Below are 26,317 nucleotides of genomic sequence, written 5' to 3'. Positions count from 1 at the left end.
TTTACATAAGCTATTACCAGCAGGAGAGTGGGGTGGAGGGATAGAAAACCTTTTGTAATGATAAACACCCATTTTTTCATGATTTGTGTGTATAAAAACAAACATCTTCTGTATTTTCCACAGTATGCATCCGATGAAGTGAGCTGTAGCTCACGAAAGCTTATGCTCAAATAAATTGGTTAGTCTCTAAGGTGCGACAAGTACTCCTTTTCTTTTTGCGAATACAGACTAACACGGCTGTTACTCTGAAAACTGTAATGAGAGTGATCACTTAAGATGAGCTATTACCAGCAGGAGGGGGGGGAACTTTTTGTAGTGATGATCAAGGTGGGCCATTTCCAGCAGTTGACAAGAACTTCTGAGGAACAGTGAGGGGTGGAAGGGGGGAATAAACATGGGGAAACAGGTTTCAGAGTAACAGCCGTGTTAGTCCGTATTCACAAAAAGAAAAGGAGTACTTGTGTCACCTTAGAGTTTAACCAATTTATTTGAGCATAAGCTTCCGTGAGCTACAGCTCACTTCATCGGATGCATACTGTGGAAACTGTAGAAGACATTATATACACAGAGACCATGAAGGTGGGAGGAGGTATTGTTTCATGATCTCTGTGTGTATATAAAGTCTGCTGCAGTTTCCACGGTATGCATCCGATGAAGTGAGCTGTAGCTCACGAAAGCTTATGCTCAAATAAATTGGTTAGTCTCTAAGGTGCCACAAGTCCTCCTTTTCTTCATGGGGAAACAGTTTACTTCCCCATGTTTGCAAACTGGATACAATTAACTTAGTCTTGAATAGAGACTGGTGGTGGATGGGTCATTACACAAAGTAAACTATTTCCCCATGTTTATTCCCCCCCTCCACCCCCCACTGTTCCTCAGACATTCTTGTCAACTGCTGGAAATGGCCCACCTTGATTATCACTACAAAAGGTTCCCCTCTCCCCGCGGTAATAGCTCACTTTAAGTGATCACTCTTGTTACAGTGTGTATGGTAACACCCATTGTTTCATGTTCTCTATGGATATAAATCTCCCCACTGTATTTTCCACTGAATGCATCCGATGAAGTGAGCTGTAGCTCACGAAAGCTTATGCTCAAATAAATTTGTTAGTCTCTAAGGTGCCACAAGTACTCCTTTTCTTTTTGCGAATACAGACTATCATGGCTGCTACTCTGAAACCTGTCTACAGCAATAGATTGCCATTTGTAATTAGACCCTACAAAAACAAACTGGCATGTGCTGAGAGACCCTGCAATAACAGACCGATCTGTGCAGCCCAGCGCTCATGAGTGACCCTAAATAACAAACCAACACATGCCAGAGATCCTACAAAAACAAACCGGTGTGCAGAGCCCAGCACCAAGAGGGCACACGAGCAGAACATGCCGGCCCGTGGCCAAGCCAACAGGGAGAGCCAGAGGTGGGAGGCAGGACGCGCAGGCCGGCTGGGGCTGCCAGGGGTCCCACTCGGCTAGTCAATACCGCGGTGCAGTTTGAGGTGGCGGGAGAGGTTGCTGAAGGTGATGAAACCCTTGTGGCAGACGCTGCACTGGAAGGGGCGCTCCCCGCTGTGGAGCAGCCGGTGCCGTTTCAGGTAGCACTCGTGCCGGAAGAACTTGCCACACTCGGTGCACTGGTAGGGTTTCTCGCCCGTGTGCACCAGCACGTGCCGGTCCAGGTCCCGCGGGCTGCGGAAGAACTTCTCGCACTCCGTGCACTTGTAGAGCTTCTTGCCGGGCCGGGCGGGGAAAGCCCGTAGCTCCAGCCGCGGCAGTAGGTGGCGCTCCAGCTCCCCGCCTGTTGGTGGCACAGGCCCCGCCGCCACCGGCTGGGGGGCGCCCTCCGGGGGCAGCAGCATGGCGTGGCTCAGCTGGTGGGCCTCCAGGGGCGGCAGGGCCCCAAAGCTCATGCCACAGATGCCGCAGGCGAAGGAGGCCTCGCCCGTGTGGGCCGCCAGGTGGGCGGCCAGGGCGCCAGCGTTGGCAAAGAAGGTGCCACACTCGCACTGGTACAGGCTGTCCAGAGGGCGGGTGTCCTGGGGCTTGCAGGCCGGGCAGCCCAGCCCCTGCGGCTCCTGCTGCCCCGGGACCCCCTTGCCCGCGCAGCCTTGGCATGGCAGGAGCAGTGGCCGGTCCTTGGCATGGGTGAGTTTGTGGCGCTCCAGCAGGGAGGGGGCATTAAAGTCCCGCTCGCAGTCGGGGCACTTGAAGGGCTTGATGTCGGTGTGGGCCAGCCAGTGCTTCCCCAGCTCGGGCGCCAGCCGGAAGCGACGCCCACAGGCCCCGCAGCCATAGGGGGCCGCCCGCCCCTGGCCGCACAGGCGCTCCAGGCAGCGGGTGGTGCCGGGCGGCTCGGGGGCGCCCCCTCCGGGGGACGGACGGTGCTGGCGCTTGAGGTGGCGGCCCAGACTGCTGCGGGAGGAGAAGCGGAGCTCGCAGACGTGGCAGCAGTAGGGTTTCTCGCCCGTGTGCACCACCTGGTGGTGGAGCAGGCCGGTGGAGTCGCGGAAGCCCTTGGGACAGACGGTGCAGCGGTAGGGGCGTTCGCCGGTGTGGCTGCGGATGTGGTTGACCAGGTTGAAGGAATGCTTGAAGCTCTTGCTGCAGTGCGGGCACTGGAAGGGTTTGAGCTCCGTGTGCCGGGCAAAGTGGCGCCGCAGGTCCGAGCGGTACCGGAAGCTCTTGTCGCACTCGGAGCAGTGGAAGGGCACCCGGGCGCCCGCCCCATTGTCTGTCAGAGGGGTTGGCGCTGGCCCGTCGGGGCCGTCCTCTGGGTCCGAGCATGGCACCATGCGCTCAATGGTGCCAGGCGCCCGGCCAGGGAGCTCTCCGGGCTCCTCTGCCCAGCCGGTGCCCAGTCCCTCAGGCAGATCAGTGCCAAAGCACTCCATCACCGCTGGGTCCCACAGACGCCTCTGGGAATCGCAAACAGGAGCCGAGTCAGTGATACTCCCTCTAGGGGGCGCTGGCCCTGATCCAGCCCCAGAGTGAGGACTGGCTGGCTCAAGGGAGCAGGGAATGGGGCACGGGGCTTGTCCCCTCTAGGGGGCGCCGGCTCCCATCCGGCCCAAGGGTGGGGACAGCCTGGCTCAAGCGACTGGTAATTACCCGCAGGCCGTTATACACCCGCCGGCCTCGTTAATCTCCTGATCCCTGTTGCCCGGTTCTCAGCGCCCTGAGCGGAGGAAGCAGATTAATTCCAAAGCCCTGGCTCTGCCGCTCTATTTATAACCGCTCGGGCCACCAGCCAGTGGAAACCTCCTGTGACTGCCGGGGGCAGGGCAGGACTCCTGGGTTCTCTCCCCAGCTCTGGCAGGGGAGTGGGGGCGAGGGGTTAGAGCAGAGGGACTGGGAGCCAGGACTCCTGGGTTCTCTCCCCAGCTCTGGCAGGGGAGTGGGGGCGAGTGGTTAGAGCAGGGGGCAGGGCAGGACTCCTGGGTTCTCTCCCCAGCTCTGGCAGGGGAGTGGGGGCGAGTGGTTAGAGCAGGGGGCTGGGAGCCACGAGACCCCACAGCCCTGCCAGAGGCGGGGGTTTCCCTCCCTCCAGCCCCACTCCTGGTCCTTTGGGCTCCCCCAGTCCTCGGTGGGGGGGGCGCCCCCCGCGGGGGTTCCCGCCCCCCCAGTACTTACAGCTCCCTCTGGGCGCCGACATTTTGGCAGCCAGGGCTCGTCACTTCCGCCCCGGGCGGGGGGGTCGCGGCTGCCGGCCCCACGGGAAGATGGGGGGGGTGGTAGGCTGTGCCCCTCCTCGTCCCGTTCCCCCAATGCCCGCCCCCAGCTCCCTGATTGGACACAGACGGACCCAATGGGCCCTTCGCTCCCCCCACCCGATATCTCCACTTCCTGCCGAGGCCCAGCCCCCTACCCCCATCTTGGCTGTGGGCAAAGGGGTGAGTACTGGGACAGACGCCATCTTGACTGTGGGCAGGTAGGAGAACACAGTCAGAGAGGCGCCATCTTGTCTGTGGGCAAGAAGAGGAACACAGTCAGAGAGGCGCCATCTTGACTAGGGGCAGGGACGGTTGTAGTCAGAGAGGCGCTATCTTGATTGTGGGCAGGGAGAGGTGTAGTCAGAGAAGAGCCATACTGACTGTGGGCAGGGAAGGGAACACAGTCAGAGAGGCGCCATATTGACTGTGGGCAGGGAGAGGCGTAATCAGAGAGGTGCCATCTTGCGTGTGGGCAACGGGGCGTCATGGAGGGCAAGGAACCATCTTTACTGTGGGCAAAAGGGGGCAGAGGGGAGGCAATATCTTTACTGCTGGCAGGGAAGTAAAACATTCCAAGAGGCTCCCTCTGGTGGACCACAGAAGGGGCAGACAGAGAGAAGCCATCTTGACTGTGGGCAAAGAGGGGCGAGGCCCCATGCCCCCGTCTCCGCCCCCCTGAGCCAGCCAGTCCCTGCCCTGGGGCTGGATGGGAGCCTGCATCCCCTAGAGGGGAAAGGCCCTGATCCCCATTCCCCACCCCCTGAGCCAACAGCCCCCTTCCCCCCATCGTATGAAGAAGACAGGCACAGACATTGTATTCTCATCTCGTTTATCTGGCGAGGGGCTGGGGTGTTCGGGGAGGGGTGGGTCCCCGTCCGTGCACAGGCAAGCCACTAAGTTCTGTGCAAAAAGAAAAGGAGTACTTGTGGCACCTTAGAGACTAACAAATTTACAGCTACAGCTCACGTCATCGGTTGCATGTAGTGGAAAATACAGTGGGGAGATTTTATATACACAAAGAACATGAAACAATGGGTGTTACTGCCCGACAGGGGCCACCTGGGGTAAACTTTTCAAAATGCAAAAGTGGGACACATGCAGGAATCCCACCCCCTCTGTGGCCCCGCCCCCTGGCCAGGCTGGAAGCCAGAGCCGGGCAGTGGTAAGAGCCGCTTATGGAGCCCAGGCCACCATGGGGAGCTCCAGACCCTCCACCTGCCCAGAATGAGGAGCCTGGGTGCCCAAGAGCAGCTGCCAGCTTGTGTCCCAGCCCCCCACCCGGGGCGTGCTGCCCTAGGGGTCAGAGGCCACCTCCACCAGGGGTCACAGATTGCCTTCCCCTAGGGGTCAGAGGTCACTCTGGGGGTCAGAGGCCACCTCCCCTTGGGGGCTCGTGGATTCCGTCCCTCAGGTCTCCCTGGGAGTCTGTGGAGCAGGCAGGGGCTCGGCTCGGGCCCCTGGGTGTGGGGAAGCTGGTGGCTCTGCAGGCAGCACAGCTGGGCGTAGGCCTTGTGGCAGAGCGGGCAGCCATGCACCTGCTGGAGGCGCAGCGGGTCACTGGGCTCGCAGAAAGTCTTCCCGCAGGCCGCGCGGCAGTGGTCCTGCTCCCCGGTGCGGATCCGCTGATGCCACTCCAGGCGCGCCAGCTGCCAGAAGCTCTTGCTGCACAGGTGGCAGCCGAAGGGCCAGTGCCCAGTGCGGATCAGATGGCAGCGCCATAGGCCCGAGACCCGGGAGAAGGGCTTGGCACAGACACTTCGCTCCAGCACCTCCTGGCGCCCAGCTTTCTGTGGCAGTGCCAGGCAGCAGTGCCCTGCCTGAACTGTGACCGTGTGCGGGGGAGGATTCTCTTCAACCTCCCTAAATACCCCCTGTGCTTTCAGCTGGATTCTCTGTCACTTCCTCTCCCAAATACTTGGGGTGTTTCCTTGTGCTGTTAAACAGCCCCCGCGCCCCACCCCAGAGGGACCGTGTCTCAGCACCAGCCAAGGGGTCCCAGACAGTGACGCTCTGAGCTGGCCACTAATAATCAAAGATCAATAGATAATACAGTGCTATTAATCATTTTTATAATCGACCAGTAAAGGTATTGATTAGTCACCAAATTGATGAATTGCTAATAATAAACCACTGATGAATATATAGATATTAAACATAATAAACAAAACATTGCTACTGATAAGGACAATAAATGATACATTGCTATTAGTCAATATTATTATTGATTAATAAAGGTATTGATTAGTTGCTAATTACTTACCATCAATTCTATCTGTATTAACCATTATTATAACTTATAGCAAACTGATTAGTTACTAATAATTAACAAGATAGCTTTATTGTTCCCTAACGTAACCAATCAATGAAGGTATACATTAGTGACAAATAATTAACCATTAATACAACTTTTTCAATCACTGTTGCAACTGATTGATGAAGGTATTTCATTATTACAACACATGTACAGCTTGTGGGCCATTGTCCTAGCGCTACCATAATACACGTAATAAATAATGTACAGCACCTAGCACTATGGAGCCACGGCTGGGGCTCCCAGATGCTACCGTAATACACCTAATAAATAACAACAATAATAGATTTGTGCTGAACTTTAAGCCTGAACAGCCTGATTGAGTTTGGTGACTTCACTCACCAGCTTAAAGCTGGGCATCTAGGGAAGGGAAGACAGTATCCGTGCCTTTGGACTGGGTTTCTTTATGCAATCTGTCTCAACTGAGAAATCGTTTCAGGCTCAGTTATTTTTTTCATGAATCCATCGTATTATTGGGCAACATGCCAGCGAGAGAGGCATGAAACCTGCACTTTCCACGCCATGATACGGAAAGAATTGGCGTGTGCGAGGGTTGGTGACTGATCGTTCTGTTTGGGGCAGTGCCGTGTGACTGGAGCTCAGCTATGTTGTAGCCCAGGTATGTTTCAGAAAGGTGGAAAAAGTGACCCGGTCAGTTGCAGGCCTGTTAGTCTGATGTCAGTTGGAGCCAAGGCTTTAGAACAAAATGTGAAGCCAAGAATGATCAAATTCCTGGAGGTAGATGGAAGAGGGAATGTAAACCCAAGGGGGATCGTGCCAGACTCGCCAGACTTCCTGCTTTGAGACAATAACTGATGCTTTAGAGAAGAGAAGTGCAGTAGATCGGATATCCTTGGACTTCAGGGCAGCAGTTGACACGATGCCGCATGGGGAAATCGTAGTTAAATGAGAGAAGACGGGGAACTGGGAGCCGGGTGAGGAACTCGGGGGTGGGGAGATGGCAGCAGGCCGTGCTGGAAGGTGAATTATCGGACTGGAGTTGGCTACAGGTGGAAGTCCTCTTGGGACCAATCTTACTGGAGATCTTCATACCTGGCTTTGGCCCAAAAGGCCCCTAGCGGTGTGCTAACAGAATCTACCTGTGAGACAAAGCTGGGAAACACTGGAAGATTAGACAGGAAGATTTGGTCGGCCCTGAAGGCTGGAGTGAGAGAAGAAATGGGATTGCAACCCTGCCCATCCAGGCTAATAGCCATTGGTGGACCGATCCTCCAGGAACTTATCCAGGTCTTTTTTGAACCCAGTTTTACGTTTGGCCTCCACAACATCCCCTGGCAATGAGTTCCACAGGTTGACTCTGCGGTGGGTGAAGAAATACTTCATTGTATTTGTTTTAAACCTGATGCCTGTTAATGTCATTGGCTGATCCCTAGTTCTTGTGTTATGGGAAGGGGTAAATAACACTTCTCTATTCACTTTATCCGAAACAGTCATGATTTTATAGACCTCAATTATATCCCCCCTCAGTCCGGCTGAGCCCTCACGGCTGCTGTACCAGGCTGCTCCCCCATGTCCAAGAAAGATGAATTCAGACAGGACCAGGGGCAGGGAAGAACTCATGGGGATGCCCAGCCAGGGGCACCAGAACGGGGGGGCAGAGGACCATGGCCCCATCACTTTTTACTGGCCCCGATCTTGGTGACTCTGTGTCTGGGCAGCGCCCGGCCCGATGGGGCCCCGATCTCGGTGACTCTGTGTCTGGGCAGCGCCCGGCCGACGGGGCCCCGATCTCGGTAACTCTGTGTCTGGGCAGCGCCCGGCCGACGGGGCCCCGATCTCGGTGACTCTGTGTCTGGGCAGCGCCCGGCCCGACGGGGCCCCGATCTCCGTGACTCTGTGTCTGGGCAGCGCCCGGCCCGACGGGGCCCCGATCTCGGTGACTCTGTGTCTGGGCAGCGCCCGGCCTGACGGGGCCCCGATCTCGGTGATTCTGTCTGGGCAGCGCCCGGCCCGACGGGGCCCCGATCTCGGTGACTCTGTGTCTGGGCAGTGCCTGGCACGACAGGGCCCCGATCTCGGTGACTCTGTCTGGGCAGCACCCGGCCGACAGGGCCCCGATCTCGGTGACTCTGTGTCTGGGCAGTGCCCGGCCGACAGGGCCCTGATCTCGGTGACTCTGTGTCTGGGCAGCGCCCGGCCCGACAGGGCCCCGATCTCGGTGACTCTGTGTGTGGGCAGTGCCTGGCACGACAGGGCCCCGATCTCGGTGACTCTGTCTGGGCAGCGCCCGGCCCAACGGGGCCCCGATCTCGGTGACTCTGTGTCTGGGCAGCGCCTGGCCGACGGGGCCCCGATCTCAGTGACTGTGTCTGGGCAGCGCCCGGCCCGACGGGGCCCCAATCTCGGTGACTCTGTGTCTGGGCAGTGCCTGGCACGACAGGGCCCCGATCTCGGTGACTCTGTCTGGGCAGCGCCTGGCCCAACGGGGCCCCGATCTCGGTGACTCTGTGTCTGGGCAGCGCCCGGCCGACGGGGCCCCGATCTCGGTGACTCTGTCTGGGCAGCGCTCGGCCCGACGGGGCCCCAATCTCGGTGACTCTGTGTCTGGGCAGTGCCTGGCACGACAGGGCCCCGATCTCGGTGACTCTGTCTGGGCAGCGCCCGGCCGACAGGGCCCCGATCTCGGTGACTCTGTGTCTGGGCAGCGCCCGGCCGACAGGGCCCCGATCTCGGTGACTCTGTGTCTGGGCAGCGCCCGGCCCGACAGGGCCCCGATCTCGGTGACTCTGTGTGTGGGCTGCGCCCGGCCCGACGGGGCCCCGATCTCGGTGACTCTGTCTGGGCAGCGCCCGGCCTGACGGGGCCCCGATCTCGGTGACTCTGTCTGGGCAGCGCCCGGCCCGACGGGGCCCCAATCTCGGTGACTCTGTGTCTGGGCAGTGCCTGGCACGACAGGGCCCCGATCTCGGTGACTCTGTCTGGGCAGCGCCCGGCCGACAGGGCCCCGATCTCGGTGACTCTGTGTCTGGGCAGCGCCTGGCCGACGGGGCCCCGGTCTCAGTGACTGTGTCTGGGCAGCGCCCGGCCCGACGGGGCCCCAATCTCGGTGACTCTGTGTCTGGGCAGTGCCTGGCACGACAGGGCCCCGATCTCGGTGACTCTGTCTGGGCAGCGCCTGGCCCGACGGGGCCCCGATCTCGGTGACTCTGTGTCTGGGCAGCGCCCAGCCGACGGGGCCCCGATCTCGGTGACTCTGTGTCTGGGCAGCGCCCAGCCCGACAGGGCCCCGATCTCAGTGACTCTGTGTCTGGGCAGCGCCCGGCCGACGGGGCCCCGATCTCGGTGACTCTGTGTCTGGGCAGCGCCCAGCCCGACGGGGCCCCGATCTCGGTGACTCTGTGCCCGGGGCGGGGGGCCCTTGGTGCCATGGTCCGGCCGGGCACTGGGACCCAGCAGACTCCGGAGCCGGGGCTGGGCTCCTGCTCCCGGCCGGGGGCTCTGCTGGGTCCCGGTGCCCCGGCCCGGGCCGGCTGTCGGGAGCGGGCCTGGCAGCGCCGTTCCCTGCCGGCCGCAGAGCGCAGCGCGCCCGCCCCTTGCGCCCAGCTGCGGGATGAGAGCGAGAAGCAGGTACCGACTCGCCCGCCCCGCGCCGCCGCCAGCGCCCAGGGCAGCAGCGGGCTCCGGCTCCGGCATGGCGAGCCGCACGGGCTAACGGGCTCCGAGCGCCCCGCACCGCCGGCCGGCACCGCAGCGGCCTGCCCGGGGGGAGACGAATGTCAGGGGGAGGGTCTGGGGCGGCCTGGGGAGGGGGGTCTGGGCTGTGCCTGTGGACGGAAGGGGGACAGACACCGGGACAGACGGACACAGGGGCGCACACAGAGACAGACGCAGGGCACACAGACAGACAGACATGACAGGGATACACAGACAGACACTGGGATGCACAGACAGATGAACACAGGGACACACAGACAAACAGACACAGGATGCACCGACAGACACCGGGACACACAGACAGACACTGGGATGCACTGACAGACACAGGGATGTACAGGCGGACACAGAACACACAGACAGATAGACACAAGGATGCACTGACAGAGAGACACAGGGACGCACTGACAGAGAGAGGGACACACAGACAGACGGACACAGGGGTGCACAGATGGACACAGGGATGCACAGATGGACACAGGGACGCGCAGACGGACAGACACAAGGACGCACAGACCGGGAGACACAGGCACACACAGACAGACACAGGAACACGCAGACAGACATGGGGACACACAGACAGTCAGACACAGATGCACAGACAGAGGACACAGAGGCAGACAGACACCAAGATGCACAGACAGACACAGGGACACGCAGACAGACACAGGGACGCACAGACAGACACAGGGACACACAGACAGAGGACACAGAGACAGACAGACACAGGGACACACAGACAGACACAGGGATGCACAGACAGACGTAGACAGAGGACACACAGGACACATCGACAGACACAGGGACGCACAGACAGACACACCCATGCCCATTCCATCTCCGCCCCCTCCCCGTCTGTCAGGCGGGCAGGGCCCTGGCTCTGATGCCCTACACCTGCTGCTCTCCCTCCGCCTGATATAGCTGTCTCAGAAGCTGCCTGTGTCCAGCCCTGCTGCCAAGGGAGAGGCACCTCTCCTGGCCCCTGGCAGGGTGGCGTGGCATGTCGGGAGGTGCAAGGTGCTGCACATTCCTGATCACCTTCCTAGGCACAGGCAGTGGGCACTGGCTAGGGACAAGGGGCATAGCTGTGCCCTGGAGGGACGGGCACCCAGAGGGAGCAGTCCAGGGAACGGAGAGAGCTGGGGAGTGCAGGTGTAGGGGGCACTGTTAGGGAGAGGGGAGAAGGGGGAATTGGAGGGGTCTGGAGGGGTGAAGGAGGGATTAGAAGGAGGAGAAGGAAGGTGGATTGGGGGACAGGAGCAGGAAGCTGCTGGGAGTGGGACTCAGGACTCCTGGGTTCTCTCCCCTGCTCTGGGAGGGGAGTGGGGTAGGTTCTACTGGTTACAGCAGGGGGGCTGGGAGCCAGGACTCCTGGGTTCTATCTCCAGCTTTGCAAGGGGAGTGGTTGCTAAAGGTAATAATACCAATGTAATATACTTAGAATTCTGCAAGTTATTTGACTTGGTACTGCACAACATTTTGATTAAGAAACTAGAACGATACCAAATGAACCATATTTGAAAAAGTAGAAAAACACCCACAGATACTTATAATAAATTTCAGTTGGTATTCTATTATTGTTTAACAGTGCGATTAAAACGGCAATTAATTTTTGTAATCGTTTGACAGCCCTACTTTTAATATGGCTAAATGCCAATGTATCCAGCTAGGAATAGAGATATCGGCCATGTGTATGGGCTGGGGGACCCTCTCCTGGGGAGCAGCGACTCTGCGGAGCAGCAACTCTGACAAAGATTTGGGGGTGGAGGGGGGATAATCAGCAGAACAGGAGCTCCCGTTGCCACTCTGTGACCAAAAGACCTAATATGATCATGGAAAATGGGGGAATCTCGAGTAAGTGCAGCGAGGTTATTTTACCCCTGGGATCCTGTGTCCTGTTCTGGTGCCCACCATTCAGGAAGGACGGTGATCAATCGGGGAGGGGTCAGAGAAGAGCTAGGAGAATGGTTGAAGGGTGAGAAAACCCATCTGAGAGGGAGAGACTCCAGGAGCTCGATCTCATTAGCTTCACAGAGAGAAGGTTCAGGGGTGACTTGTTCCCCGGCTATCAGGACCTCCCTGGGGAACAAATATATAATAACCGTCTCTTCAGTCCAGCACAGGAAGGTCTAACACCATCCAATGGCTGGAAGCTAAAGCTAGACAAATTCCGCCCGGAAACGAGACATCCCTTTTTAACGGTCAGAGTAATTAACCACTGGTGGAGTCTCCATCACTGACAGTGTCTATCGGGTGGGGAGTAGATGACAGGACGATCCCGCTCTGGCTCCAGAGTGGATGGGACCCGCTGGGGCGTCTCTGGCTCTCACCCTGTCCCCTTGCCCCGCAGCGATGGCCGGGTAGGCGACCAGAGTGCCGACACAGCCGCCGGATGGAGCCAGCCCAGCGGAGGGAGTGGGACGCCGCACAGCGGGGCAGCCCGCCCTCGAAGACGGCAGAGGGTGGCGAGGGCCATCCGGGCAGCCAGGCCTGGCAGGACCTGGAGGTGACGGGGATCTGGCCAGCCAGTGCCCGCTACGCCCAGCCCATGCCCAAGTGGGGTGAGGCTGCAGCCCGGGGCAGGCGGCCAGAGGGCCCGGGGGTGTCGCGGGCCCAGCCGGAGCCCCCCAAGCCAGGCCCGAGGGCAACGTGGGGTCCCAAGCTGCACTCGGCCCTGACGGGGTGGCCCCGGGGTGGGGACCCCCCGCAAACCCCGCCCCCGAAACCACGGGGCCCCTACCGCAGCCGGCTGGCCGGCCCCGGCTGGCTCCTCCCACCGGAAGCGGCGGGAGCGGGCGTCTCCCCGTCGCCCCCCGAGGGCTCACTGGAGGACAACCTGCTGCTGATCGATGCCCAGGGCGTGCCCTACACGGTGTCCCGGCGGGACCTGGAAGCGGGGCCGGCCCCGGCCCCCCGGCGGGCGCACTGCTGCCCCGTGTGCCGGCGGGCCTTCCTGTACCTCTCGGACCTGGAGCGGCACCGCATCAGCCACTCGGAGCACAAGCCCCACCTGTGCCGGGCCTGCGGCAAGGCCTTCAAGCGGGCCTCCCACCTGCAGCGGCACCGGAACATCCACACCGGCGAGCGCCCCTTCCGCTGCGCCGTCTGCCAGAAGGGCTTCCGGGAGTCGGGCGAGCTGCTGCGGCACCAGCGGGTGCACACGGGCGAGAAGCCCTACCAGTGCCCGCTCTGCCGCCTGCGCTTCACCGAGCGCAACACCCTCCGGCGGCACGCCAAGCGCAAGCACGCCCGCGAGGCCTGCTGCCAGGGCGCCGGGCTGGGCGCCTGGGCCGGCGGGGCCGAGGGCCGGCCCGGCTGGGCAGGGGAGAGTGGCCAGGAGGTGGGACCCCCCTGACAGCACCGGCAGCGAGGGGGGATGGAACGAGGCTGAGGGTCAGCCCCCTCAAGTGCTCCGGGATCCCTGGGGATGAGGGGCATTGGGGATGGAATGAAATTGGGGGTCTCTGGGAGATGGGCTCCCTGGGGAGCGAGACTGGGGGTCAGCCTCCCCCTCCCCCCAGCTGCACTGGGATCCCAGGGAGATGGGGGCAGGGACCCCTGGATCGTGCCGGGTCCCTGGGGGTGGAGTGAGGCTCGGGGCCAGGGCTGCTGCCGCTACTGACTGCCCTGTGTGATGCCATGACCCCTGGGGATTCAGTGGGTGGGGGAAGGAGCCACCTCCCCCCGCCAGGCACTATCCCTCCAGGGATGGGGGGGAGGGAACAACTGCGTCTGGGGGGAGGCACATGAAGGGAACGATTGTCTGGGGGGGGTGCACACTGTCCAGGCGCTCCCCCAGCGGACTCAATAAAGATGTTGGCTCTGTATGGCTGTCTGCGAACTCCTTGGAGGGGGGGCCCATTTGGCGGGGTGAGCAGGATACCAGGGTAGATGGGCCCATCGGTCTGATCCGAGGGGCAGGGAGGGGGCGGGATAACAGGGTAGATGGACCCATGGGTCTGATCTGAGAGGCAGGGAGGGGGTGGGATACCAGGGTAGATGGGCCAGTGGGTCTGATCAGGAGGGCGGGGAGGGGTAATAAGAGAAGGCAGGAGAATGATGGTTCATTGTGGGGGGGAGTATGTGGTAGGGGGAGGTGTGCTGTGTGGTTGGGGGTGGTGGGGTGACTCATCCAGCTGTGGCCCCACTTCTGGAAATGCACCGAGGGATCAAGCTCCAGGGAACACAAAGCTGACCATGAAACCTGCCCCCAGTTAGCCCCATTGTGCAATCTGGGGACACTGGGAGCCCCCAGGAAAGATTGGAAGAGACCCTCACCCCAGGGCGGGGCTGAGATCTCACCCAACTCACGGAACATGGTAGATCCCATGGCAAGGACCCAACCCACAGCAAGGCTGAGACCCCTCACCCCAATTCATTACACATGGTACATCCCAGGGAGAGACGCAAGAAGCAAGGAAATTCCCAAACAAAAAAGTTTGTGAAGTTGATTTGTGGGCATAAACCGTTTAATTAATTAATTAATTAAGGAAATTCCCAGATCAAAAAAATACTTCTTTAACATAGAATTGAGGTTCTAACAAAAGAAAATCTCAAAAATAAAATATTTTATAAGTACAGGACAGTAAAATTAAACTAAAAATGAAAGTAAGATTTAAGATTTAAAATGTTAATATTTTAAAACTAAATTAAACTAGACACAACAAAACATTACAATGAAATATGATTGAAAGTTTAACCTTTTAATAACTGTAAAGTAAATTAAAATTGAATAAAATAAAACCATTAATGTTAAAATAAAATCAGATTTAAAATTTTAATAAATCTAAAGTAAATGATCTAAATTATAAAATAAAATAAGATTTACAGTTTTAATAATTTTAAAAGCAAATGAAAATGAAAAATGGAAATCAAATAAGATTTAAAATTGTAATGTTTAAATTAAAAATAAATAACAAATGAAAATAAAATAAAATTTAAAATTGTAACCATTTTAAATATAACATAAAAGTGAAAATAAAAGATTGAAAATTTAAAATTTTAACATTTTTAAAGTAAATTAAAATAATATGATTTAAAATATTAGTCATTTTAAAGTGAATGAAATAAAATTAAAAATATAATTTAAATTGAATATTTTTAATTTAAAAATTGAGATTTAGTTCTCTTTTTTAAAGACAAGGTATTAGAAGCCGGTAGGTCAGACCCCAGAAATCTGAGAATTATTAAACAGAAAAGAAAAGAGAAATAAAGATCTAAGATCCAACCCACAACCCTCATGCTGACCCCTTCAGCTTCATGTCTTACAGTGTACTCTCTTCAGAGCACTCTGGCCTAATGGGTAGAGCACTGGGCAGGGCTGCAGCAAACCTGAGTTCTGTAGTGCCTCAGTTTCTCCCTGTGCCAAATTCTCTTTTGTGAAGTGCTTTGCAATCTACTGGTGCTATACAATAATTATTATTGTTTTCAGCTCGTTGCCACATTATCTTGCTTTATTGAGTCTCCAAAATGTTCAGATAAATTCTTTTCTGTGTAAAACTGACAATTTTTACAAATGGAAAAATTGTGGACAAAAAAAAAAATCTCTTCAGGGCAGGGTTATTTATTCATTTATTCCCTCTCATTGCCAGTTCCGATGGGCCAGTCTGGTCCCAGGGAGGCGCTGGTCCAAAAATGTAAAGATCGTTTTCTAAAAAAAGTAAAATAAACATAACATTTTTATTTTCCAAAATTACAACTTTTGGTAAAGAAACATTTAAAAAAAAAAGAGAGTTCACAGTGGTTATATTTTCTTCTATTGGCAGTTTGAAGTTGGTCAGTTTAATGTCTCTGTGGCATTTGTTCCATATTTATAATAAAATCACTTGCTATTAGAAAACCCCATTTTGAAAAATTACAATTTTTTGCACTTCCAAAGTTTTTTATTTAAAAGAAATCAGCCCAAGGGTTTTGTTTGTTGTTTTTTGTTGTTTCCTCATTGCCACGTTGGATTGGTCAGTTTTGTCACCTGGTGGCCCATTTCCGCCCCCAAAACTCGGTCCAACATTTTTAAATAGCTAATTTTCCAATTTGTGAAATTTACATTTTTGGCAAACACAAGATTTTTGATTTTTAAAAAATCTCTTCAAGGTTTTTATTGTTTTTTTCCCCCTTTCTTCTCACTGCCACTTTGGATTGCTCAGTTTGGACACATAGGTCCTAACTCCATGGATGGCATTTGAATTTGTCCAACATTATAAAAAAATAATTTTCTATGTGAAGATCTCATTTAAAATACAAACAAAAATGTATGTTTGCTTTTTAAAAGAAAATCAGTGGAAAATGGGGGGTATGGGGGGGTGAATAGGGTCCAATTCGAAAACCAAAGCAACAAACCGACCTTCTACATTTTTACCATTTACCATTAAACATTTAATTTTCTGCGGGCTCTGGTAATGGGGCCTGCACTCCAGGCTTTTCTGTTAAATCTGGAAGGAGAGCCAACTTCTCTTTCTTTTGACATAGGAAAAGTTTTAAATAAATTTTGCTCTTTATTTTAGATAGATAGAGGGATGTATCATGTATGGGGATGCATAGATAGATGAATTAGATGGAGTGGATGGGGGGGATAGATAGATAGATAGATAGATAGATAGATAGATAGATAGATAGATAGATAGATAGATAGATAGATAGATAGATAGATAGATGGGGTAGCTGGGGATAGATAGATAGATAGATAGATAGATAGATAGATAGATGGGGTGGATGGGGTGGATGGGGATAGATAGATTAGATGGGGGGGATGTATGGGGATGCATAGGTGGATAGATAAGAACATAAGAACAGCAGCACTGGGTCACACCAATGGTCCACCTAGCCCAGGAGTTCTCAAACTGGGGGTTGGGACCCCTCAGGGGGTGACGAGGTTATTACACGGGGGGTCGTGAGTTATCAGTCTCTACCCCAAACCCCGCTTTGCCTCCAGCATTTATAATGGGGTTAAATATATTTTAAAAGTGTTTTAATTGATAAGGCGGGTCACACTCAGAGGCTTGCTGTGTGAAAGGGGTCACCAGTACAAAACTTTGAGAACCACTGATCTAGCCCAATATCCTGTTGTCTGACAGTGCCTGGGGCCAGGGGCTTCAGAGGGAATGAACAGAACAGGGCAATTAATGAGTGATTCAGCCCCTGACGTCCAATCGCAGCTCCTGGCAGTCAGAGATTTAGGGACATCCCGAGCATGGGGTTGCATCACTGACCGGCTTGGCTAATAGTCACCTGATGGACCTATCCTCCAAGAACTTACCTTGTTCTTTTTGGAACCCTGATATACTTTTGGCCTCACAACATCCCCTGGCAAGGAGTTCCACAGATTGAAGGGGCGTTGGGTGAAGAAATACTTCCTGTTGTTTGTTTTAAACCTGCTGCCTATTAATTTGATTGGGTGACCCCTAGTTCTTGTGTTATGTGAAGGGGTAAATAACTCTTCCTTATTCAATTATTCAATAATTCAATTATTGTGATTGGACTACATCCACCCTGATCGAATTGGCTCTGTCAACACTGGTTCTCCACTTGTGAGGTAACTCCCTTCTTCTCTTCATGTGTCTGTATATAATGCCTGCATCTGTACTTTTCATTCCATGCATCTGAAGTGTTTTTTTACCCACAAAAACTTATGCCCAAATAAATCTGTTAGTCTTTAAGGTGGCCTCCTTGTTGTTTTTGTAGATACAGACTAACACGGCTACTCCCTGATACTTGACTTCCTTATTCACTTTCTCCACACCAGTCATGATTTTATAGACCTTCATCATATCCCCCCTTCGTCGTTTCTTTTCCAAGCTGAACGGTCCCAGTTTTATTAATTTCTTCTCATATGGAAGCTGTTCTACACCTCTCATCATTTTTGTTGCCCTTCTCTGCAGCTTTTCTAATTCTAATGGACCTTTTGGGAGCTGGGGTGACCAGAATTGCACACAATATTCAAGATGTGGGTGTACCTTGGATTTATATAGTGGCATTAGGATATTTTCTGTCTCGTTATCTGTCACTTTCTTAATGGTTCCTAACACTCACTTAGCTTTTTTGACTGCCGCTGTACATGGAGTGGTTGTTTTCAGAGAACTCTCCACAGTGACTCCAAGATCTCTTTCAAGCGAGGTAACAGCTAATTTAGACCCCCATTTTGTCTGTAGAGTTGGGATTTTGTTTTCCAATGTCCATTACTTTGCATTTATCAACATTGAATTTCGTCTGCCATTTTGTTGCCCAGTCACCCAGTTTGGTGAGATCCCTTTGTAGCTCTTTGCAGTCTGCTTTGGACATAACTGTCTTAAGTAGTTTTGTATTATCAGCACATTTTGCCACCTCACTGTTTACCAGATTATTTATGAATATGCTGAATAGGACTGGGCCCAGTACAGAGCCCTGGGGAACACCACTATTTACCTCTCTCCATTCTGAAAACTGACCATTTATTCCTACCCTTTATTTCCTGTCTTTTAAGCAGTTATAATCCATAAGAGGACCTTCCCTCTTATCCCACGACTGCTTAGTTTGCTGAAGAGCCTTTGGTGAGGGACTTTGTTAAAAGCTTTCTGAAAGTCCAACTACTACAGTATATCCACTAGATCCCCTTGTCCACATGCTTGTTGACCCCTTCAAAGAATTCTAGTAGATTGGTGAGGCATGATTTCCCTTTACAAAACTGTGTTTACTGTTCCCCAACAAATCATGTTTATCTATGTGTCTTGACAATTCTGTTCTTTATTGTAGTTTCAGCTAATTTGCCTAGCACTGAATTTAGGCTTACTGGCCTGTGTTTGCCAAGATCACCTCTGGAGCCTTTTTGGTGTCAAATTAGCTATCCTCCAGTCATCTGGAACAGATGCTGATTTATGTGACAGGTTACGTACCTCAGTTAGTGGTTCTGCAGTTTCCTATTTGAGTTCCTTTAGAACTCTTGGGTGAATACTCTCTGGGTCAGGTGACTTATTACTCTTTAGTTTATCAATTTGTTCCAAAACCGCCTCTGACAACACATCAATCTAGGATAGTTCCTCAGATTTGTCATTTAAAAAGATAGCTAGCTAGCTAGATAGATAGAGGGGGTGGATGGGGATAGAGAGAGAGATAGAGGGGGTGGATAGCGATAGGTAGAGAGACAGAGATAGATAGAGGGGGTGGATGGGGATGGGGGGGTGGATGGGGATAGATAGAGAGATAGAGGGGGTGGATGGGGATAGATAGATAGATAGATAGATAGATAGATAGATAGATAGATAGATAGATGGAGGGGTGTCTGGGTATAGAGGGTGGATGGGGATAGAGAGATATTTAAAAGTCCTTCCCATTCTCTTATGTAGGCTTGGAAGGTTAAGGCTTTTTATGGGTCAGTAAATGTCAGTTTCACCAGGCACACACAGGGAAAATATTTCCATTGATAATAATTGAAATTTACAGCCAGGCAAAGTGGGAAAAATGCTGCTTGAAAACTGCTTAGAGGTTGGCTTAAGGCTCTTTGCTTTGTCTAGTTGGACACGTGATGTTGACAATTTGTGTTTTAGTGGTTATAATACTTTAACTTTTTGCATCTCAGCGGCTACTGCCACCAATCAGATGTCAAGAATTATAACATTCATAAACCAGTCGGAGAACACTTCAGTCTCTCTGGTCACGCGATCACAGACATGAAGGTCGCTATCTTAAAACAAAAAAACTTCAAATCCAGACTCCAGCGAGAAACTGCTGAATTGGAATTCATTTGCAAATTGGATACTATTAATTTAGGCTTAAATAGAGACTTGGAGTGGCTAAGTCATTATGCAAGGTAGCCTGTTTCCTCTTGTTTTTGCCTACCCCCCCCCCCAGATGTTCTGGTTTAACTTGGATTTTAACTTGAAGAGTGGTCAGTTTGGATGAGCTATTACCAGCAGGAGAGTGAGTTTGTGTGTGTATGGGGGTGGGGGGGATGTGAGAACCTGGATTTGTGCAGGAAATAGCCCAGCCTGATTGTCATGCACATTGTATAAAGAGTTGTCACTTTGGATGGGCTATCACCAGCAGGAGAGTGAATTTGTGTGGGGGGGTGGAGGGTGAGAAAACCTGGATTTGTGCTGGAAATCACTTTAGATTTTTACCAGCAGGACAGTGGGGTGGGAATAGGTATTGTTTCATATTCTCTGTGTATATATAAAGCCTGCTGCAGTTTCCACGATATGCATCTGAGGAAGTGAGCTGTAGCTCACGAAAGCTTATGCTCTAATAAATTGGTTAGTCTCTAAGGTGCCACAAGTACTCCTTTTCTTTTTGCGAATACAGACTAACACAGCTGTTACTCTGAAACCTGCCACCAAATAATTATTGTCTGGCCCTCCCTGTGTCAGAGACCTTCCCCCATCATCCCCCACCGCTGTGAAAGCTGAAATAAATAAAAATGCTTCAAAATAAATGTCGATATTGCCCGTTGAACAAAATAAAACCCGAATTCTGCCAGTCCTGCACTTCTGCGGGATCTGGGATGGGTTTGCATTTGATGTACGGTTTCTAAATGCATTTTGATAGGGTTTTTTTTAATTACTTCAAAAAGTGCGAAATCTCCCTCTCGATTTAAAGTCCTTATTCCTGAGACCCACGCACGATAAAGCAAAGGAGCCATTAAAAAACTCTGATCAAATTTGATTTTTAAAAATTCAATCCCCCCCCTCAACAAAAAATGGCAAAAAAACCAAAACCAACAACCCCAACACGTTTGTCTGGAAAACTTTTGCTGTCAAAAAAGGGCTTTCAATTAAAAAATGGGGGGTGGGGCGGTATTAGCCCCCGAAGAACAGACAGGCTGGACCAGGGGCCCCAACTAGCCCAAGATCCCAGCCCCGCAACCCCCCAGGAAGCCTGTTATGGGGGAAGGTGGTGCCTGCAAAGCCCCTTCCATGGGGGGGACGGGACGACCCACAGAACCCCAGGCTGGGGGAGGGGAGACTGGAGTTTTTTGGGGGGTGGAAAGAGGGAAATGGGTTCTCCCCCTGGCTCTGGCAGGGGAGTGGGGTCTAGTGGTTAGAGTGTGTGTGTGGGGGGAGCCAGGACTCCTGGGTTCTCTCCCTGCAGCTGGGGCGGGGAGTGGTGGGTTACACGTGGGGGGGGGGAGTGGGGGAGCCCGGACTCCTGGGTTCTCTCCCCGCTGACGGGGGGGGGGGGGGGGTCGAGACGGCTCCCGCTAGGACCCGGCGGCGGCGGAAGTGGGGCGGCCCCAGTGAGGTGGGGCTGGGCCGGGGGGGCCGGTTCCGTCTCCGGTGGGGGCGGCGCTTCCGGCCGGGCCTGTCCGAGCTGGGATCCAGCAGCGGCCCCCCCCCGGACCGCAGCCCCCCGGCCCCGAGCCCGGCCCCCCCCGCCCGGAGCCGGTCCCGGGGCCCCCGAGAGGTGAGTGACCCCCCCGACCCCCCCGTGAGTGCCCCAGAGACCGCCCCTCCCCCACAGCCCCCCTCAGCCCCTCCCCCATAGACCTCCTCCCCCTCCCCCACAGGCACCCCAAACTCCTCCCCCACAGGCACGCCCAAACTCCTTTAGACACCCCCGTGTGTGCCCCAGCCCCCCCAGCCCCTCCCCCACAGGCCCCCTCAGCCCCTCCCCCCATAGACCTCCTCAGCCCCTCCCCGATAGGCCTCCTCCCCCTCCCCCACAGACACCCCCGTGTGTGCCCCAGGCACCCCCACAGCCCCTCCCTGGAGGTGAGCGATCACCCATAGATACTGGTATATCCCCTATACATGGTCCCTGCACCCCATACAGCCCCATACCCCCACCCGCACACACTTCCTTCCCCCTCAGCCCCTCCCCACCCCAGTACCCCCTTGTTACCCTTCCCCCCGCCTCAGTCCCTCATAAATCCCCCACCCTTGCGAGAAAGATAAGTGACCCCCCCATGGACCCCAACCTCTATGTACCCGTCTTCCTGGTAGCCCCCCAATGCTCCGCCCCCGCTGATAAAATAACAGCGATAAAGCACCGGGCCCTCACTGCAGCGGGCGAGGGGCCCCCGTGTAACCAGTCCCTGCGCCCCACCCCAGAGGGGCTGCATCCCAGTGCCGCGCGAGGGGTCCCCGTATACCCAGCCCCCCTGCCCCACCCCAAGCAGATTTCACACATTTGGAGTGCACAGGGGGGAGGGGTGCCAGGTGGGGTGGGAGGCTTGACCCTGCTCTAACCCCCCACCCGCCTCCCCGCCCCCCTCCCGGCAGCGTCCCTCCCCGGAGGAGATGGAAGCGAATGCGAGCGACGAGGGCGTCCATTTCCAGAGCTACCCCTTCGACTTCCTGGAGTTCCTGAACCACCAGCGCTTCGAGCCCATGGAGGCCTACAACCAGGAGCACGCCAAGGCCGTGGCCTCGCTGCCCTGCCCCCAGCCCCCCTACGAGTACCCCCCGCCGCCCCCGGGCACCCCCCACTTCGACCGCCCCGCCCCTGCCAAGCCCAAGGACTTCAAGGCTGAAGGCCCCGCCCCCTCCGCCTCCGGCGCCGCCCAGCCCAAGAAAGCCGAACCTGGCGCCGGCCCCCCACAGCAGTATAGCGCCGCCGCTGTGCCCGCCGCCCCGCCGCTCTTCGATGGGGCGGGGGCTTTCAGCGCCCCCCAGTGGGGCATCGTGGACCTCTCGGGGCACCAGCACCTCTTCGGGAGCCTCAAGCGGGGGGTGGGCGCGGCCCCAGCCCCAGCGGCCCCGGCCGACAGCCCGGCCGGCAAAGACGACAAAAACTATTTCCGGCGGCTGAAGTACTTCATCGACCGGCGCTTCCCCTGTGGCGTGTGCCAGAAATCCTTCAAGCAGTCGTCCCACCTGGTGCAGCACATGCTGGTGCACACCGGCGAGCGGCCGTACGAGTGCTCCACCTGCGGCCGCACCTACAACCACATCTCCAGCCTCATCCGGCACCGCCGCTGCCACAAGGAGCCGCCCGAGGCCGGCCCCGCCGCCGCCCCCCCGCCACCGCCGGCCGCCCCCGCCGGGGGCACCCAGCCAGCCGGGGAAGGCAGCCCCGGCCCGGCCCACCCCGAAGGCCCCTTCACCTGTTCCCTGTGCTGGAAGGTCTTCAAGAAGCCAAGCCACCTGCACCAGCACCAGATCATCCACACCGGCGAGCGGCCCTTCAGCTGCTCTGTCTGCGAGAAGAGCTTCAACCGGCGTGAGAGCCTCAAGCGCCACGTCAAGACCCACTCGGCCCTGCTGCGGGTGCCCTGCGGCGTCTGCGGCAAGGAGTTCCGGGACGCCGCCTACCTGCTCAAACACCAGGCCTCCCACGCCGGCCCGCGCCCCGACTACAAGTGTGACGTCTGCGGCAAGGCCTACGCCGCGCCCCAGAGCCTATTACGCCATCGCCAGCTCCACGAAGGGGCCGCCGCCCCCCCTAAGGACGCCCCGGCCGCCAACGCGGCCCCGGCTCCCTACCAGGGGCCCTTCCTGCTCCCCAATGAGGCCCCCCACACCGAAGGGGAGGCCAAGGCGGCTTTCGGCAACGCGGCGCTGCTGGGGCCCCACCCGCTGCTGCTGGGGGCCGGCAAGAGCTTCTGCTGCGGCATCTGCGGGCGCGGCTTCGGCCGGCGGGAGACGCTGAAGCGGCACGAGCGGATCCACACGGGCGAGAAGCCGCACCAGTGCTCGGTGTGTGGCAAGCGGTTCCGGGAGTCCTTCCACCTCACCAAGCACCACGTGGTGCATACCCGGGAGCGGCCCTACAAGTGTGAGCTGTGCGGCAAGGTCTTCGGCTACCCGCAGAGCCTCACCCGCCACAAGCAGATCCACCGGCTGCAGCTGCCCTGCGCCCTGGGGCCCGCCGGCGCCCTGCCCGCCGAGGGGCTGAGCTACGGCTGCTCCGACTGCGGCGAGCGCTTCCCCGACCTCTTCCACGTCATGAGCCACAAGGAGGCCCACATGGCCGACAAGCCGTACGCCTGCGACGCCTGCGGCAAGTGCTTTGGCTTCATTGAGAACCTCATGTGGCACAAGCTGGTGCACCAGACGGCGCCCGAGCGGCTGCTGCCCGAGGGGGCCTGCGCCGAGACCGCCCCGCCTCCGGGGCCCGCCGGCTGCCTGGAGAACGGGCTGCCCGGGGAGGCGCCGGCCAGTGGCGCCGGCCTGGCCTCCCTGGTGGCCCCGTCCGAGGAGCACCCCATGATCCCCAGCGGGGAGCGCTTCACCTGCGGCATCTGCGGGCAGAGCTTCAAGCACTTCCTGGCGCTGGTGACCCACAAGTACGTGCACCTGGTGCGGCGCACGCTGGGCTGCGCCGTGTGCGGCCGCAGCTTCGCCGGCGCCTACGACCTGCTGCTCCACCGCCGCACCCACCTGCAGAAGCGCCACTTCAGCTGCTCCGTCTGCGGCAAGCGCTTCTGGGAGGCGGCCCTGCTGATGCGCCACCAGCGCTGCCATACCGAGGAGCGGCCCTACCGCTGCGCCGTCTGCGGGCGCGGCTTCCTGCGCTCCTGGTACCTCCGCCAGCACAAGGTGGTGCACACGGGCGAGCGGGCCTACAAGTGCGCCCTGTGCAACAAGCGCTTCGCCCAGTCCTCCAGCCTGGCCGAACACCAGCGCCTCCACGTGGTGGCCCGGCCCCAGCGCTGCCCGACCTGCGGCAAGACCTTCCGCTACCGCTCCAACCTGCTGGAGCACCAGCGCGTGCACCTGGGGGAGAAGGTGTACCGCTGCGACCTCTGCGGCAAGAGCTTCTTCTACCTCTCGTCCATCCTGCGGCACCAGCGGGCCCACGGCACCCGCCGCGACCTGCGCTGCACCGCCTGCCTCAAGCTCTTCAAGGACCCCAAGTACTTCAGCAAGCACGTGCAGACCCACCAGGGCGGGCAGCCCTTCAAGTGCAGCACCTGCGGCGAGGCCTTCGCCAACACCTACGGCCTGAAGAAACACCGGCACCTCCACAAGCTGGAGCGCCTGGCTGCCCTGGGCCACAAGGACCCCTGAGGCGGGAGAGATGGGGGGGGGGGCAGGCTGGGAGGGGAGACCCCCCCAGTGCCACGTATCCACCAGGGGTAGGAGGCAGGTGGGGGGCAGACCCCAAATGCCACATAACCACCGGGGGAGGGCGGCAGGTTGGGGGACAGATCCCTTAGTGTCATGTGTCCAGCAGGGGGGCTGGCAGGTTAGGGGGCACGTATCCACTGGGGTGGGGGGCAGGTTGGGAGCAGACCCCTTAGTGCCACGTATCCCCTGGGGTTGGGGGCAGGTTGGGGGGGGAAGAACCCTTAGTGCCACATATCCACTGGGGTACGGGGAGACCCCCTAGTGCCATGTATCCACCAGGGGTAGGAGGCAGGTTGGGGGCAGACCCTTTAGTGCCGTGTGTCCACTGGGGCAGGAGGTAGGTTGGGGGCAGACCCCTAAGTGCCACATAACCACCGGGGGAGGGTGGCAGGTTGGGGAGCAGATCCCTTAGTGTCATGTGTCCACCAGGCGGGCTGGCAGGTTAGGGGACAGACCCCTTAGTGCCACGTATCCACCAGGGGTAGGAGGCAGGTTGGGGGCAGACCCTTTAGTGCCGTGTGTCCACTGGGGCAGGAGGTAGCTTGGGGGCAGACCCCTAAGTGCTACATAACCACTGGGGTGGGGGGCAGGTTGGGGGCAGATCCCTTAGTGCCACGTATCCACCGGGGTAGGGGGCAGGTTGGGAGGAGACCCTCTGTGGTGGCCCCCCGTTTCCATGGAGGATCCTAGGACTCGGCGGCCCCCTTGGGTGACTGTGCCCAGCCCCGCTGGAGGACATCTCGGCCCCTCCCGATTTAAGGGAGCTTCCTCCACCCCCACGAACCCAGCCACGGCGCCCCCACTGATGGGCCACGGACTCCCCACCGGGCAGAGGCTGCTGGACCTGGTGCTGCCGAGGGGGCGAGACCCCCAATGCTTTCCTAGACGCGGCCCCTTCCAGCTACCCCCATGGACTGACGGGGGGAGATTGGTGGGTCTCGCCGGCTGACTGTGCCCAGTGGTGCAGACTGGGATCCTGGCGGACTGAGGTGGGTACGGTGTCCACCAAACGGACCCCCGGCCAGCGTCTGGACAGCAGCACCCAGGCAGGGCTTGACACAGATGGGAGCAAAGGCCAGGGGTGCCCTGGGCTTCTCCCTCCCCACGCAGCCGCCTGGAGCTGGGGCTGGCTGGGACCTGAAATCCCTCTAGAGGGGCCTAGGTCTGCTCTCCCTATCGCTGTCTGAAGGAGGCGCTCTCTGCAGGATCCGTCGCTCACGCTGTGGGAACTCCGGCCACCCACATGCTGCTCCCTGGGGCTGGAGACTAATGCTGGGGGGCTGCTTTACCGCCGACTGGTGACCCCCCCAGCTCCCCGTTAACAGGGTGGACGCAGGCCAGGCCCCAAGATGGACCAAGGAGCTGTGCCACGATTTGCTGGCAAAGCCCCCAGGTGGCTCTGCAGTGCCCAGCACAGCTGGATGGGCCCTTGGGTGTCCTGGCCCCAGTGTGGAGGTGGTAATGAGGGTGAGGGGGGGAGCTGGCTGTGCAGTGGGGCTGCCTTCCCCTGAGTGGGGCCAGCCCTGGGGCTCAGACCACCGCGGGGGCGGGGTGTCTGCCACAGCGAACTCTCCAAGGGTCAGACAGGTCCTAGTGGCTGGATCTGGGGGTTAACCCAGCTGATCGTCAGTGCATGGCCCAGGGCG

General features: G+C 56.8%; 3 protein-coding genes across 3 annotated transcripts; 2 read left to right on the top strand and 1 right to left on the bottom strand.

Moving 5' to 3' along the window:
* Positions 1-1,149: 1,149 nt before the first annotated feature.
* On the bottom strand, positions 1,150-3,768 carry FIZ1 (FLT3 interacting zinc finger 1). The gene is made up of 2 exons (XM_073322056.1): positions 3,631-3,768; positions 1,150-2,915 (listed from the first exon to the last, which is right to left on the bottom strand). Exon 2 carries the CDS (start codon positions 2,889-2,891, stop codon positions 1,473-1,475), a length of 1,419 nt encoding a protein of 472 aa, XP_073178157.1. The 5' UTR covers positions 2,892-2,915; positions 3,631-3,768; the 3' UTR covers positions 1,150-1,472.
* A 5,530-nt stretch (positions 3,769-9,298) lies between these two features.
* LOC140902222 (uncharacterized) lies at positions 9,299-13,514 on the top strand. The gene is made up of 2 exons (XM_073322076.1): positions 9,299-9,609; positions 12,047-13,514. The coding sequence occupies exons 1-2, from the start codon at positions 9,409-9,411 to the stop codon at positions 13,049-13,051; spliced, it is 1,206 nt and encodes a 401-aa protein (XP_073178177.1). The 5' UTR covers positions 9,299-9,408; the 3' UTR covers positions 13,052-13,514.
* Positions 13,515-20,924: 7,410 nt separating this feature from the next.
* On the top strand, positions 20,925-24,760 carry ZNF865 (zinc finger protein 865). Its single transcript, XM_073321993.1, has 2 exons — positions 20,925-21,063; positions 21,882-24,760. Exon 2 carries the CDS (start codon positions 21,900-21,902, stop codon positions 24,609-24,611), a length of 2,712 nt encoding a protein of 903 aa, XP_073178094.1. The 5' UTR covers positions 20,925-21,063; positions 21,882-21,899; the 3' UTR covers positions 24,612-24,760.
* Positions 24,761-26,317: the final 1,557 nt, after the last annotated feature.

The sequence above is a fragment of the Lepidochelys kempii genome, chromosome 23, assembly GCF_965140265.1.
Source record: "Lepidochelys kempii isolate rLepKem1 chromosome 23, rLepKem1.hap2, whole genome shotgun sequence".
In the NCBI taxonomy this organism is placed as follows: Eukaryota; Metazoa; Chordata; order Testudines; family Cheloniidae; genus Lepidochelys; species Lepidochelys kempii.
This window is presented reverse-complemented; position numbering and strand designations above follow the sequence as displayed.

What these genes read in the sequence shown, in the direction of transcription:
- FIZ1 (XM_073322056.1), bottom strand. Translation starts at nt 2,891, where the DNA reads ATGGAGTGCTTTGGCACTGATCTGCCTGAGGGACTGGGCACCGGCTGG.
- LOC140902222 (XM_073322076.1), top strand. Translation starts at nt 9,409, where the DNA reads ATGGTCCGGCCGGGCACTGGGACCCAGCAGACTCCGGAGCCGGGGCTG. An exon ending in GGGATGAGAGCGAGAAGCAG is followed by an intron (nt 9,610 to 12,046) that starts GTACCGACTCGC and finishes CTTGCCCCGCAG; the next exon opens with CGATGGCCGGGTAGGCGACC.
- ZNF865 (XM_073321993.1), top strand. Translation starts at nt 21,900, where the DNA reads ATGGAAGCGAATGCGAGCGACGAGGGCGTCCATTTCCAGAGCTACCCC.